The sequence below is a fragment of the Serpula lacrymans genome (genome assembly GCF_000218685.1).
Source record: "Serpula lacrymans var. lacrymans S7.9 unplaced genomic scaffold SERLAscaffold_11, whole genome shotgun sequence".
Classification (NCBI taxonomy): Eukaryota; Fungi; Basidiomycota; class Agaricomycetes; order Boletales; family Serpulaceae; genus Serpula; species Serpula lacrymans.
The window spans coordinates 1,684,643-1,701,029 of NW_006763300.1; the positions used below are offsets into that span (position 1 = coordinate 1,684,643).

General features: G+C 44.1%; 2 protein-coding genes across 2 annotated transcripts; one reads left to right on the top strand and one right to left on the bottom strand.

Annotated features, from left to right (window-relative positions):
- Positions 1-6,776: 6,776 nt before the first annotated feature.
- Positions 6,777-7,823, top strand: SERLADRAFT_441209 (uncharacterized protein; the record flags this gene model as incomplete). The annotated part of the gene is made up of 2 exons (XM_007321708.1): positions 6,777-7,357; positions 7,412-7,823. The coding sequence occupies 2 exons, from the start codon at positions 6,777-6,779 to the stop codon at positions 7,821-7,823; spliced, it is 993 nt and encodes a 330-aa protein (XP_007321770.1).
- A 5,448-nt stretch (positions 7,824-13,271) lies between these two features.
- On the bottom strand, positions 13,272-13,722 carry SERLADRAFT_441214 (uncharacterized protein; the record flags this gene model as incomplete). The annotated part of the gene is made up of 2 exons (XM_007321709.1): positions 13,272-13,406; positions 13,459-13,722. The coding sequence occupies 2 exons, from the start codon at positions 13,720-13,722 to the stop codon at positions 13,272-13,274; spliced, it is 399 nt and encodes a 132-aa protein (XP_007321771.1).
- Positions 13,723-16,387: the final 2,665 nt, after the last annotated feature.

The window sequence follows — 16,387 nt, forward strand, 5'->3', positions numbered from 1 at the left end:
TGGAAGACAGCAGCTAGGAAATGGGAACAACAGAACGAAGAACTTAATCTGGAACGCAGGAGAGAGAGAGACCACCACAACAAAAACCCCAGTACCAGCAGTACAGACCACATTACCAACAGAATTGTAACAACACTCAGCCGTCACATAATCAACAAGCAGTACTGCGTACAGAGACGCAAAGACCACATTATATTCAACAACGACCGCATTACACAACACAGAGGCCGCCTCCCCAGAATGCAATCCATCCTAACCCTAACGCAGTAGGAACATTTGGAGGACCAGGTGTGCCTATGGAAATCGGAAGCTCGAATGCACAGAGACAATGTTGGTCCAACCCGGACATTATATGTTACAATTGTGGCCAGCAAGGCCACATTGCTAGGAATTGCCCACACGGAAAAGTGGCAATACATTATATGGAAACAGAGGAAACCAGAGACACTCCTGCTACATCATCATTAAAAGAAATTGAAGCGCCGCCAAAGGATTTTCAGAATGGTCAGGAGTAAGCACAAACTCTCTGACCCGCAAAGTTGTGTCTAACTCTTGTACACTACCTACGACTGCAATAAAACGAGTTGACCAATATTTACGTGCTGTTACTGAAACATATGCAAAGCCACATTCACCGGAATGGTTGGCTAGACGAATCAAGGACCAAGAACCCGAACGAGCAAGAGCTCTACTATGAAACTGGGCACATACAGACCACTACGAGCATATCACTCTACAAGCGATACAGATGCTAAAGAATCATAATGAGGAGAATATTGTGGAACGCATCCATGCCTATACTTCACCACACAGACCCATGCCAAAACGAAGTCTTCATGTCATTTCTCAAGTCACTACCACAGACAACCGACAGATATGCACAGTACCTACCCTTATCAACTCCGGCTGCACGAATTCGGTTATCGACCAAAGCCTAATTGACAAATATAACCTTCACACGACACCACTACCCATCCCTCTTGACGCCGCAGGAGCCGATGGCCAGTCCGAGAAAGTGACGCACTACGTCACCCTTCACATCAACGTGAAAGGAAAGGAACATCTAATGGATGTAATAGTTGCATCATTACTTTCACCACACATATTACTGGGACATGACTGGTTAATACTTACCAATCCTTCAATTAACTGGCAGGCCAACAAGATTACATTCCCTACCGACAATTTGGAGTATTGTCCTAAAGAAGGGGATAAAATCTTAGCCATCAATCTCAATTTCTGCATAATGGAAATCACACAACTCGAAATCAACACCTTTGCCACCAAAAGCCAACAGATAGCAGAGTCAGCAGAAAGAGCTAAGTCAAAACTCACCTTCCGAGATGTCATCCCACCAATTTACCATGAATTTGAACCCGTTTTTACCAAAGAATCATTCAACAAACTTCCCCCCAAACGCCCTTGGGACCACGCAATTGAATTAGTACCAGAAGCTAATGGTCTTGACTGCAAAACGTACCCTCTTAGCCGCGATGAACAACACCATCTAGATGAATTCCTTGACAAAAACCTGAAAAGTGAACGTATTCGAGTATCCAAATCACCTTATGCCTCGCCATTCTTCTTTATTAAAAAGAAAGACGGTTCACTACACCCTGTCCAAGACTATTGCAAACTGAACGAGCTTACCATAAAGAATCATTACATCCTCCCCCTCATATCCGAACTCATTGATAAGCTCAAAGGTGCCAATTACTTCACAAAGCTAGACGTGAGATGGGGGTACAACAATGTCCGAATCAATGAAGGAGACGAGCACAAAGCCGCTTTTAGAACCAATCGCGGCCTATTTGAACCCCTTGTTATGTTCTACGGACTTACCAACTCGCCGGCAACCTTCCAAACAATGATGGACCACCTCCTCAGAGAGCTGATCACAGAAGGAAAAGTTATCGTATATTTGGACAATATCATGATCTTCACAGAAACCCTCGAGGAACATCGTCAAATAGTCACCAGAGTCCTTCGCATTCTACAACAAAACCAATTATACCTTAAGCCGGAGAAATGCGAATTTGAGAAACAAGAAGTTGAATACCTTGGCATGATCATCTCCAGAGATACCATTCACATGGATCCGTTAAAAGTTGCAGCAGTAGCAGACTGGCCTACACCAAAGAACAAGAGAGAACTTCAATCCTTTTTAGGGTTTTCCAACTTCTATCGCAGATTCGTCAAGGACTACGGAAAAATCGCGAGACCACTTACTACGCTCACAGGAAAAGTTGATTGGATCTGGAAGGAAGAGCAAACAACGCCTTTTGAGATTTTAAAGAAAACACTCACCACTGCCCCCACTCTCGCCATACCAAATGACAACAATCCGTTCAAATTAGAAACAGATGCCTCTGACTTTGCTGTAGGAGCGGCCTTATCTCAAAAACAGAATGATAAATTTCGACCCATTGCATTTCTCTCAAAAGCCCTCACCCCCAGCGAACAAAACTATGAGATCTATGACAAAGAAATGCTCGCAGTTATGACTGCATTAGATGAATGGCGACATCACCTCGTAGGATCCAAACACCCCTTTACCATCTTCACCGATCATCAGAATCTCCTCTACTTCCGTCAACCCCAGAAATACAATCATCGCCAAGCTCAATGGTCTTCTCAGCTCGCAGACTACAACTTCAAGATGGAACACATCAAAGGGGATCAGAACACCAAAGCCGACCTGTTGAGCAGACGGGTTGACCATCCTAGAGGCGCAGATGACAACAAAAACCAGGCACTTCTCCCAGACATACACTTCAATGTGTTAGACACCAACAAAGGATATTTACCGGACATACATAGAAACTTCCAAAGACGAGACAACATTGTAAAGAGAAACTTGAAGGAGAAGCCTAACGTCTGGGAAGAAAGAGATAGAATTATCTGGATTAAAAGCAAGTCTGAGACGAGTTTCTACCCAATTCCACAAGCTGATTGCATATACATCCCACGAGACAACAAATTACGAGCACGCATACTGAAGGATCATCATGATGAAGTTCTTGCTGGACATCCAGGAGAGAGGACAATGTTCGAACGAGTAAACCGAGAGCTCTGGTGGCCCAGCCTCCACACCGATATTCAACAATATGTACGAGGATGCGAAAGCTGCCAAAGGACAAAGGCACATCAGACAAAGCCTAAAGCCCCTCTACACCCAAACCCGATACCAGATCGGCCTTGGCGAGTTATCACCACCAACCTCATAGGCGCCCTACCGGAGTCTAAGGGCTACACCGCCATTCAAGTCTTTGTAGACCGATTCAGTAAAATGGCACATTTCGTTCCCACCTTCATTACCCTTGACTCCGCCGGTTACGCTAAACAACTCAGGGATAATGTGATCCGACTCCACGGAGTACCCAAGAAGATTATATCTGATTGAGGCCCCCAATTCATGTCACGATTTACCAAAGACTTCTATGAGTTAATGGGAATACAGCCAGGCCTTTCTACGGGTTACCACCCTCAGACGGATGGGCAATCGGAACAGATCAATCAAGACCTCGAACATTATCTCCGCGTCTTTGTGAATCATCGACAAGATGACTGGACAGATTGGCTTTCCATCGCCGAATTTACATACAACAATCATTTCCACACCGCAACAAATCAGACACCCTTCTCCGTAAACTATGGTCAACACCCACGAACAAACACTACTACCTCTTTGTCACCACAATCCGCATCGGCCGCTGAGTTCGGCGAACAAATGAAACAACTTCATGACCTTACAAAGTCTTCCCTTCTCCTAGCAAACGAGAACCTCCGATGTTACTATGACCGTAAAAAATCCCCACCGCATGAATATCAGACAGGCGACAAACCCTGGTTAGAAGGTCATAACATCACGACAGATAGGCCAATGAAGAAATTGGACAACAAACGCTTTGGTCCTTTCAAAATCATCCAAAAAGTAGGGCCCTCGGCATATCAACTTGACATTCTGAAAAGTTGGAAGTCCATCCACCCCGTATTTAACGAGGCTATACTATCACCATACCATGCCCAGGAATTCCCTAACCAACCTGTCTCCTCGAGGCCACCACCCGAAATTGTTGAAGGAGTAGACAAATACGAAGTAGAGAATATAATTGTGTCTAGACCAATGAAACTACGAGGCGCTAAACTCGACTACTTGGTTCACTGGCATGGTTATCTGGTCTCCAAACGTACTTGGGAACCCGATACCAATCTTACGCACGTCTCCAATCTGCTTGTCGCCTCCCATAAAACGCATGCTGCTGCCCCTTGTATCATCACTGCTTCATTACACTTCCGTCCCTATGAAAACTACACCACAACTTCTAAATCCCCGATGCTTTTTGATTGGATTACTAATAAGTTCCAAAGTGCCGCTTCCGGACTCATGAGGACACGAGTCTTATAAAAGGGGAGCTAATGTAAGGAATCAATTTTTCTCATTGCATTCCCATCATGTCATGGCTATCCAACTCCTTCCTCGTTACTCCTCTCGCCCTCAGACTAGAGATCACAGCCGGTATTTTATTACTTTTATCTTTCTTCTTCTTCTTCTCCCTTCATACTCCTATTCTGCCGTACTTACAACAAAGGAGAGCCGTCATAGATCCTTGAGAAGATATCCGAATGACATAGCAATGATCCTACACTGTGTCAGGGAATACTTCGGAGGAATAGTAATCCGCAGTCTAGGATGTGACTCAGCGCCTAGTCATGGGCTTACTGATACAGCCGAATCATACATCACTTACCAAGACTCTCTCTCACGCCATTAGTAATTACGATAGATTGGACCACTTGTCTTTTCTTTTCGTATCTATTAGTTATTTGATTAGATCATCTTCTCACCTTCTCCTTTTTCGATCTAATCTTCGCTGTTCACTATAAAAGGAGTACATATTCGATGTATTATTCCTTAGTTCAATATTAGTTTGGATTCGAGCCTACATCAATACTCTTCACTAACAATACCCTGATCCACCACCTTCAAAAGGGACTTGGCCAGGCATTTGTTTGTGTTATATAGCTTCCCTGTTTGCTGCCTGACAGGTTGGTCACATGATTTCCCACTGGTTTCAACTGGTTTGAGCTACAAACTGCGGCAACACTAATCACGGTAGTGAACCAAATGCAAAAAAATCTACTAAGATCTGTTAGCTGTTGTTCCGAACAATGGCAAAGACATCTGCCAAAGCTACAATGCCTGGAAATTCTTACATAACCTGTGCCACTATGGCCCATCCTATTTTGCTTGTTTCAAGTCTCAGCTCAAAGGACCGCCGGTTATTGAACAATTACTGGTGGTCAAAACTCCTATAATTGCTGTTTAAGCCATGGACATCAATAACTCCACTATTTCAGGAAATATATGTGCTGTAGTGGACTTACTAGCACAGGGTGGGTTTCATGTGGCCAACAAAAGCAAACCCGAGGAGAATGATCTTGAGGACCATGTAGTATTGTTTCATGGTGATTCCGGCACAGGAGAACATCTCCAGGCCATCCAACAACGCCAAGCAATTGAGGAAACACCTTGGAACTGGTTCCAACATGTGATCTTTGTGCCTGGGCTGTTTCACCTCAAGATGGCGGCGGTGGACGGACTTCGGTGAGTTTATATACAGCCTGTGGCTGCCAGGGAAGATGAGACAAGCTTGATGTGTGATATGGCAAGGCTCCGCCCAAAGGAAACCAGGAATTTTTGCTTGAAACCCGGTTTCCATCAGACACATCAAGTTATTGGTCACACCAGCATCTGTTGACATCTGGATTGCTGGTGAATCAAAGCTAAGAAGCAAAATAGCCAGCAAACAACTCCAGAGGTGTTTTCTGGCAGCGAGCCATCATTCAAATGTTACGATCACACATTTTCGGACCTTTAAATTTCATTCTCCTCTTTAACCTTTTTAGATACAACTCTCTCACGCAGTGGAGCTGGTCACACGGGCTGGGCCCCATGACATCATCAGCCACTACCTCTATCAAACTGTACAGTACACATGTACAAATAAACCTGTAGTAGTATATATACCCCAATAGATCCAGGAAACTCCTCAGCGAGTCTTCCTGTTGTTTACCCACAACTAACTCGGTCCTCCCACTGAGCTTGCTAGCCTCAGGGACTGCGGTATACAAACCCAGTCACCCATTATTCTTCTTAGAGTTCGGCGTGTGCACCAGAGTATACAAACTTTTGGGTATTGTTACACTAAGACTCGCTCCCTCACTCTCCTGCACTGTGTGCAAAGCCGGACCACAGGCTTAAGTGGATTTCGTTATACGCGGCCCTCAGCGTTAAGAGGTGGTGTCCGAAAACCTTTCTTGGTTATACACGCGTCGTTGGGCCTAGTGCCAGACCGTAAGACCTAAAGGCGGTTCCCGCAGAGATAGGCTAGTGCCATACTCAAGGGAAATAGGAATTTATTGAAACATTACACGGCCCCCAGTGTCAAGGGGAGTAATTAGCAGCATCAGTGGTGTGGAACCATTGGTGTTTACATATTAGATAAACAGCTTCTTCTTCGAATACCTCTGACCAGGCCGGGCACTTGCCTCCGCCAGTTGGAGAAGGGTTGACAGCTTAACAAGCGGACCACCCCCTGACAACCGTTCGGACCAGGGTTTATTACGTTACTTTTTATATACATTTTATTACTATACGTGTGGGTAGTCGGAGATTGAGATCCGATATCCAGCTAGGAAGAGGTTGATCCGCAGATAGCAAGCGGGGACCCCTAGTTACTTTGTTTTTACTTTACACACCGAAACAAGTCGACATGTCGTCGCACGAACAACCGGATTACAATGCCCTCCTTCACAGGATGCGGCAACAGATCCTAGAGCTCACAGCTCAAATCGGCGAACTGCAAAACAATCCAGCAGCGTCAGTTGAAAGGAAGTTCAACAAAAAGGTCGAGATTGTCGCTGACCCCGGCAGTTTCGACGGAGACAGAGCAAGATTCGCCGAGTGGTGGATCAAGCTCCAAATATGGGTGAAGGCTAATTACAAGGCCTTTGAAGACGATTTCGAGTTATCGACAGCAGTATTGTCGAGACTCAAGGGACCTGTGGCGGGTCGATACGCCCAAGTTAGATTACAAGAGTGCTACCAGTCGGGCAACTGGCCAGCATGGGACAATCTCAAAGCGGAGATCGAAAAATACTTCAAGCCGCAGGCAGAACGCGACTGGGCGCGTCAGCAAATCCGGTCCTTCACTCAGGGAAACATGAGGACGGACGATTTCGTTACCGGGTTCCTGGCTCTCTCTATCCAAGGAGGGCTTGGGAACGAACACGCAGTAGAGTTGCTGGAGCGAAACGTAGCTCCAGCAATTGCCCAGCAACTCTACTTGCAAGGGTGACGAGAAGACGAGCTGGCGAACGCAGCAGAAGCCGTTCGGGATATCGGTAGAGCTCAGGAGCTCTATCAGATGCAATTTGGTGGCAGGTCCACCAACACAAACAACCAACCCCAGAGGCGCCCTGGGTTACCAAACCAAAAACAAAACCATTCTAACGGGTTTAGGCCTTATGGGCTGCAGCCAGGTAGAGGAGCTCCAATGGAGATCGGCGCGGTCCAAGGAGGACAGATGCGCAGATTTAAGGGCTCTTGCTACAGCTGTGGCAAAGAAGGGCATATGTCCCGAGACTGCAGAGCGCAGGCCGCTCAAAACACAAACACCCAAGGGTGCCAGGCGCGCCAATTAGAAATAGAAAAACCAGACGATCGGCTCAATTCGTTGACCGGTCGTTCATATGATGAAATTTGGGCCTTCTTCTATGATCAGCAGGCGGCTGAGATGAAGACTCAGGGAAAAGCGTAACGATACCCAGAAGTTTGTATACTCTGGTGCACACGCCGAACTCTAAGTGGAGGGTAATGGGTGACTGGGTTTGTATACCGCAGTCCCAGAGGCTAGCAAGCTCAGTAGGAGGACCGAGTTAGTTGTGGGTAAACAACAGGAAGACTTGCTGAGGAGTTTCCTGGATCTATTGGGGTATATATACTACTACAGGTTTATTTATACATGTGTACTGTACAGTTAACAGAGGCAGTGGCTGATGATGTCATGGGGCCCAGCACGTGTGACCAGCTCCACTGCGTGAGAGAGTTGTATCTAAAATGGAAAAGGTTAAAGAGGAGAATGAAAATTAAAGGTCCGAAAATGTGTGATCGTAACACTACCCCCCTCCTATGGTTCCACTTCCAGACGAGACCACGTACCAGAGGTTGTAGTTAGATTTTCGGGCATCAGTTGAAATAAAGAAGAAAATATTTTTGAGCCTATACCTCGAAGCTTCCTGGGAGCTGAGGGTTTGTTTTTATAAAATTTGCGAACAGCGTCTCGAGAATTATCCAGATGTGCTTCTGGTTCCCAAGTTCTGTCCTCGTCTCCATAGCCCCTCCAGTGGACTAGGAATTCTAATTTTCCACGCTTCAAGCGCGCGTCTACGACTTTTTCCACTTCAAATTCTTCGTGACCTTCCTGTGTCACTTCTACAGGTCCTGGCCTGTCCACTCGTTGACCTGGCAACGTTCCTTTGTAAGGTTTCACACGGCTGATGTTCACCGTGGGTACTACCTTCATACGTTTTGGGAGTTCCAGCTCCACTGCATTGGGCTAGACCGCCTTAATCCGGTAAGGGCCAATCCACTTTTCAGTCAATTTCCTTGATTGCCGATCTTTTAACTTTAAATGTTCGGTATCTAACCAAACTAGATCACCGACTTGGTAATCTGGGGATTTCGAGCGTCTACGCTCTGCTTTCTTAACCATCTGCTCAGCAGATTTAAACAACGCCTTGCGTGTTTCTTCTAAGACAGACTTCATGTCTTTTGCCATGGTTCCCGCAGCCTCGTTTTTGCTTTTACCAGGTTCTACACCCATTCTTGGTAGGTACGACCTCGTGACCTCGAATGGTGCTTTTCCTGTAGCCGACGACTGTTTAATGTTATATGAGAACTGGGCTATTTTTAGCCACTTGGCCCAATCCGTCTGTCTGTCATTGATAAATATTCGGAGATACTGCTTCAATTCCTGATTGAGTCTCTCCGTTTGTCCGTCTGTTTGCGGATGGAATGCCATTGATAATTTTGGCTTGATGCCCAGCATCCTACAAAGTTCTTTTGTAAATTCGCTAGCGAATTGAGGTCCTCTATCAGAGATACAAATGTTACCGCTGCACCAGCGTCTCAAAATGAGCGTGGCCCCGGCGAGATAAACACTAGGGTGCTTGGTTCTGGAAACAAAACACAAAAAAATATAGAAAAGAACAAAGTAGAAAAACATGTATCTTTTGATGATAGTATTTCTCTGGAGCCACTTCCCACAGAAACCCCAAGGCGTGTGTTGATGCGCACGTATATATTTCAAAAAGAGATCTGTTTAGACGTTGCGGTTGAAGACCTTGCCCAAGGGACTATACACCCAACTAGCGCACTGCTTGATTCAGGCGCCAACGGAATATTTATAGATCAGGTCTGGGCGGAGAAAGCTGGTCTCCCACTCCAAAAATTAGAAGCATCTATTTCTGTTTACAACGTTGATGGCACGCTTAATGCTGGTGGATGCATAACACACAAGTGTTCCTTCGTGGTCGAGTACCAAGGACACCGAGAACGCATCACTGCAGAAGCTACTCAACTAGGAAAGATTAACTTGATATTAGGCTGGACCTGGCTATTTAAACACAACCCTGAGATAGACTGGAAAACCGGGGCAGTTACACTGTCACGTTGTCCTCAGGAGTGTTCCGAATTAGGTAAACCTATTCACATACGTCAATCTGAATCTGAAGAGAAGATAAACGCTGGTCACGTTTATAACACACTCAGATCTCTGGATAAAGTAGACGACGATGATGATGAGGTTAAACCTGAAGAGGAAATAAAGAGGCTGGTACCTCCAGAGTATCATGACTTCTGGAAAGTCTTTTCAAAACATAAATCAGAGCGCTTCCCGGAGGCTAAGCCTTGGGACCATGCTATAGAGTTGAAGGATACTTTTAAACTGAAAAAGGGACACATGATTCCCCTCTCTGCTACAGAAAGAGAGGAGGTTTCAACCTTCATAGATGAGCAACTCAGGAAAGGGTACATCAAACCTTCCAAGAGTCCTCAGACGGCACCAGTATTCTTTATACCTAAAAAGGATGGTAAAAAGTGTATGGTTATGGACTATCGTTATTTAAACGAACACACGGTTAAAAATGCCTATCCGCTACCATTGATTGGTCAGCTAGTAGACAAATTGGCTGGCACCAAATTATTAACAAAGATGGATCTCAGATGGGGTTACAACAACGTACTCATCAAAGGAGAAGATACTTGGAAGGCAGCGTTCACATGCCACCGAGGATCCTTTGAGCCCCTCGTCATGTTCTTTGGACTTACGAACTCGCCTGCTACGTTCCAAAGCATGATGAATGAAATCTTTGCTGATATGGAAAATTGTGTCGTTATCTACATTGACGATGTCCTTATATTCACAAAGTCGGACGTTGGTAATCTACCTGAGTCAAACGGGTATGATTCAGTAATGGTGGTGGTGGATCGCTTCTCAAAGGAAGTTGTATTCATTCCCACAAATAAAACTATCACAGCCGCTGGCACGGCAGATCTATTTAAAGATTTTGTATGGTCTATCCAAGGGTTACCTGAAACGGTAATCTCCGATAGAGGACCTCAATTCGCTAGCGAATTTACAAAAGAACTTTGTAGGATGCTGGGCATCAAGCCGAAATTATCAACGGCATTCCATCCGCAAACAGACGGACAAACGGAGAGACTCAATCAGGAATTGAAGCAATATCTCCGGATATTTATCAATGACAGACAGACGGATTGGGCCAAGTGGCTAAAGATAGCCCAGTTCTCATATAATATTAAACAGTCGTCGGCTACAGGAAAAGCACCATTCGAGGTCACGAGGTCGTACCTACCAAGAATGGGTGTAGAACCTGGTAAAAGCAAAAACGAGGCTGCGGGAACCATGGCAAAAGACATGAAGTCTGTCTTAGAAGAAACACGCAAGGCGTTGTTTAAATCTGCTGAGCAGATGGTTAAGAAAGCAGAGCGTAGACGCTCGAAATCCCCAGATTACCAAGTCGGTGATCTAGTTTGGTTAGATACCGAACATTTAAAGTTAAAAGATCGGCAATCAAGGAAATTGACTGAAAAGTGGATTGGCCCTTACCGGATTAAGGCGGTCTAGCCCAATGCAGTGGAGCTGGAACTCCCAAAACGTATGAAGGTAGTACCCACGGTGAACATCAGCCGTGTGAAACCTTACAAAGGAACGTTGCCAGGTCAACGAGTGGACAGGCCAGGACCTGTAGAAGTGACACAGGAAGGTCACGAAGAATTTGAAGTGGAAAAAGTCGTAGACGCGCGCTTGAAGCGTGGAAAATTAGAATTCCTAGTCCACTGGAGGGGCTATGGAGACGAGGACAGAACTTGGGAACCAGAAGCACATCTGGATAATTCTCGAGACGCTGTTCGCAAATTTTATAAAAACAAACCCTCAGCTCCCAGGAAGCTTCGAGGTATAGGCTCAAAAATATTTTCTTCTTTATTTCAACTGATGCCCGAAAATCTAACTACAACCTCTGGTACGTGGTCTCGTCTGGAAGTGGAACCATAGGAGGGGGGTAGTGTTACGATCACACATTTTCGGACCTTTAAATTTCATTCTCCTCTTTAACCTTTTTAGATACAACTCTCTCATGCAGTGAAGCTGGTCACACGGGCTGGGCCCCATGACATCATCAGCCACTGCCTCTATTAACTGTACAGTACACATGTACAAAATAAACCTGTAGTAGTATATATACCCCAATAGATCCAGGAAACTCCTCAGCGAGTCTTCCTGTTGTTTACCCACAACTAACTCGGTCCTCCTACTGAGCTTGCTAGCCTCAGGGACTGCGGTATACAAACCTAGTCACCCATTATTCTTCTTAGAGTTCGGCGTGTGCACCAGAGTATACAAACTTCTGGGTATTGTTACATCAAAACCCTGCAACAAATGGCAGCTATGCTTGCAGAAGATTATGTTGGAGGCTACAAAATCAAATGTATGAAGCAGCGTCCAGAGTCAGTTCAGGATCAGCAACACAAAAATGGACTGTCATTCAATGTATATTATTTACTTTACGAAGAAATTTCATATGCGATGAACTTTGGGGACATTGGACGCGTTGAGGCCTGCCTTGTGTCCTGGATTCCAATATTCAGGGCAACTGGCAAGCATAAATATGCTTCTCATATAATGAACTACCTATTGAATGTTCATTATAACTATTCTGCTGGCCTTACGTAAGTGTTCTACAACTACACAAGATATGGACAAAACTTACTCAATCAAAACAGACACGCTGTTCAGTACAATATTCTTGTCTTTCCCACTGGAAACCCTGGTAAATTTTGAGGGGTCAACTGGTGTGTTGAACTTTACAACCTCTTCACAAAAGTTCAAAACGGTGGTGAAGGCTCAAACTACACTGTGAATTCAATATTATCAGAGTCCATATGAATCCAAGTATATAGACCAAACAAGATATGCCCTGGCTGCAAGACCAAACGCATTATTCCAGAGCTATTGAACAAGGGTATGGTGTTATTGGACCAGAATGAGATGGATAAGGCAGGTGGAATGGAAGATGAACTATTAGATGAAGAGATACAGGGACTAGAAGAAGAGGATGTACTTGCTGAACTTGAGTAACAATACAAATATAGGAATCCGACTTTGCACCAGTGACGACTATCCCACTAGAAGGAAAAATAAGTGCAGTTGTCTTGGGATCACGGATACGCATGATGACGGCCGCAAAACACTGCAATAATGAAGCTCATCAAGAATTTGAGAGCAGCTGCTGTAAAATTTAACAGTCATTACCGCCCTCACTGGAGAACAAAGACATACTTACATTCTCCTTATTAGTAGTAGCCAATGAGGAAAGTGAGCGGGAGGGATGATTGACGCAGACCTGATTGCAAGCTAGGCAAAAAGATGAGATACACATAGAGAAAAATAAGGGAAACATACAATTATGGCCCTTAAGCTTGCAAGTGCTGTACTTATTCTTTCTGGGAAGGACTGGTGTAGTGTGACTAATAGAGCCAGTGCTGGCGGATGGTTGAAGTGGGGTTGAGGCAAAAGGAGACACAGTAGTGGCAACAGGCCATGGGGCATAGCACTGTATTAATGCTATGACTTCTGCACCATACTTCTCTCACTGATGCCACTTTGTTTCCTTCTTCAGCTTGCTCAAAGTCTTAATCTTGCGGTGATGTGCACATTCAGGATTGTGTATGTTGCAACAGAAGAGGGGTTGAGAGATAGAGATATGGCAGCAAGAACACCCTGTTGGACTATCTGAGACACATAAGTGATAGTTGGAATCTGAAAAGTGAGGTGAGAAAGCGAGAACAACAGATATAGCTATGATAGGAACCTGGCTATTCTCACCAGCAGCTTTGTTGTCAAAATACAGGTCAAACACTTTTCGCCTACACTTTAAGCCTGGCTGCACATCAGCATTAATCATATAATCTAAAACAGGGTCCAATTCTAGTTTACGCTGCTTAGTCATTGATACTCCCTCTCTCCTTTCAGCCGCTGTTGCACGAAGTGCATCCATCAAATCTGTTTCCTCGTTGTCTTCTGTCTCTACCCCCAACTCCTCATTTGTCAAGTCATTGCCTGTACGTTCAGCCATAAAGCCTCAGCTGTAGGTGTTGTGGGCGCCTTTGAGCTTGTTATAATGAATCTTTTGGCTGGTGTGTTTGGTGTGTTGCTGTTTTTTTTTCCTCTTTTTTGTTTGACTTTTCTCTTTTTTTTTCTTGCGTTCTTCATCAAAACATTCTTTTTCAGCAAATATATCAGCTGTCCCTTGTAGCATCCAGTTGCAAGCTGCCCAAACAACATGCTGTCGTAGTGTCTCTATTCTCATCTTCACCTTCTGTCCTCATGCAACTCTCCACTGTATCACGAGAATGATATCTAGTATGTCTATTCCCTTTGTTACAGGACTAGTTAATTGATTACCAATGTTTCAAAAAAAGAGCCTACCATTCCAAACAAATCTGTGGTGCAAAAACCCCAAGTCTTACCGGACAACAAGTGCTGGTACTCGGTTTCCTTGAAGTGGGTGGACATTTCAGAGTTAAATTACTTGATTTTATTTTGTACTTCTGACGGTAAGTGGCTCTGCAAATATATTGTTGCACCAATCACATCTTGAATATTATCAAAGAAAATCAGGAATTTAATCAGTGGAGGGTTGGAAGGTTTCCAGCCATCAGGTATGAAGAAACCTAAATCGGCATATGTGTGCAGGGGGTACTGTATTTTACAAACTCTAATAGCTATGTTGGGACGGTCAGTTGAGTGGTGAATAGTGATAAGCTTGTCACTGCGTAAGTGTAACAGCCTACTGACACTTTTTAGTGTGTCTGGCGGGAGTGTGGCCAACATTACAAGGAAGGGTATATGTGAGGGCAATATATACCATAAACAACCTAGCTCTTGGTACTCTGGTCGGAAATTTCCCCATTTGGTGATACAACAAGCCTTGTTAAAGACAACACTGATCAGATGTGAGTTAAAAAGTGGGTCTTGTAGAATCTTTTCAAATTCTCCACCTGCTTTCATCATTTGCTTGGGGTTAATGATGATTGCCCTGTACATCATGCTCCTGATGGCCTGCATTCTTCCCCACATATCATTAGTGCTGGCAAGAAAATGGGTCTGTAACACACCCTAAACTTTTCCATAGAGGCCATTTTTGCATTCACCGCAATTGCATGGATTTTAGCTCTTTTGAGAGAAGTGACATTTTGCTTGCCTAGTAGATTTAATGGGGTAATAATCACTTGAATGCCATTAGGATTGAGTAGTAGTGGTATGCTGAATACAAGTGTCTTGCCCATTCCTGTTGCAGCTTTGACAATAATATCATGGCCTCCTGCAATAATTGCCTGTGCTGCTTCAGCCTGCCAAAGATATGGGTGCCTACCAAGTATTTCTTTTGTGACTTTTCAAATCTTGGCCAATATATAAGTAGTCTTGTGACCACCTGGCCACACTTGCTCAATAAGAACTTGGGCAGTTTCCATATTTGATCCATAAACTCCAGATTTAGCTGGCATGTTGGAAAAATACAATAGATAGAATTTCCCATATTTGATCTTTGCAGTCATGGGTCACTGTGGCAACTGTTGTTTACTGATGTTAAATTCCAGCCGCTATGAAGAGAGAGCAAGGACAAATGTTGTGCTGATTTTGAATTTTTATCATATCATATCCAATCATATCTTATCACATCAAATCTTTTGCTTTAGGATTAAGTCCCCCCCTCTCCAAACAGTGGATGGGGAGAAGCCTGCAAAGCTTGGATATATATCAAAACTAATCATCTTCTGGGGCATTGAGAAATCCAATAAAGTACAACTATTCAACCAAGGCAAATTATTGAACCATTATATAGTAAAATGTTATTTATGTGTTTTTTTTACATTGCAGTCTTTTCACTGCACACTGCACAACATTATACTCCAATTTGTGGCTGCAATACTACATCCACTGTTTGCATTGGGACTTGGTTGTGTAAAAGTTTGGTGCCTTTAATCCCCCACATGATCTATATCTGTTATAGTGCCAGTTACTGTAGAGTTACAAAGCTAGGTTCATCACAGCACTTTGAGGCCATTGAGCATGTTGTTGTGATGTTACAATAGCATTTTTGGACCTATTTTTCATTTTTCATATTTCGGACTTTTGTGCCACATGGCACTTACCATATGGGGATATTACATAAAGCTGAGCACATGGTGAAGTCATATGATTGATTACATGACAGGTCACATGATCAGTCATGTGACATGACATCATCAATTAGTAATATAGACAATAACATCATATAGAATACAATGGAACATTACAAATATTTGTATTAACTGTACAGTTCCACATGTATACTAGTATATATACCCTTGCAATAGATATAAACTCCTCAGCAAGTCCTCCTGTTGTATACCAACAACTAACTTGTTCCTACTACCTGACTCTACCAACTCACACTTCACTTCACTTCCTTATTATCTCTCTGAGTTTCTATGTGTAAACCAGAGTCTACAAACTTTGGGTATTGCTACACTAGGACTCACTCTCATCACTCTCCTGCACACTGTGCAAAGCTGGACCAAAGGCTTTAAGTGGAAATTACTATATGCGGCCCTCAGCGTTAAGAGGTGGTTCTGAAAACCTTTTCTTGTCCATACACAGATCATTGGGCTTAGTGCCAGACTGTAGTGACTAAAGGTGTTTCCACAGAGCAGGGTGAGCATTCCCACTCAAGGAAACTAGGAAAAACTCGAAACATC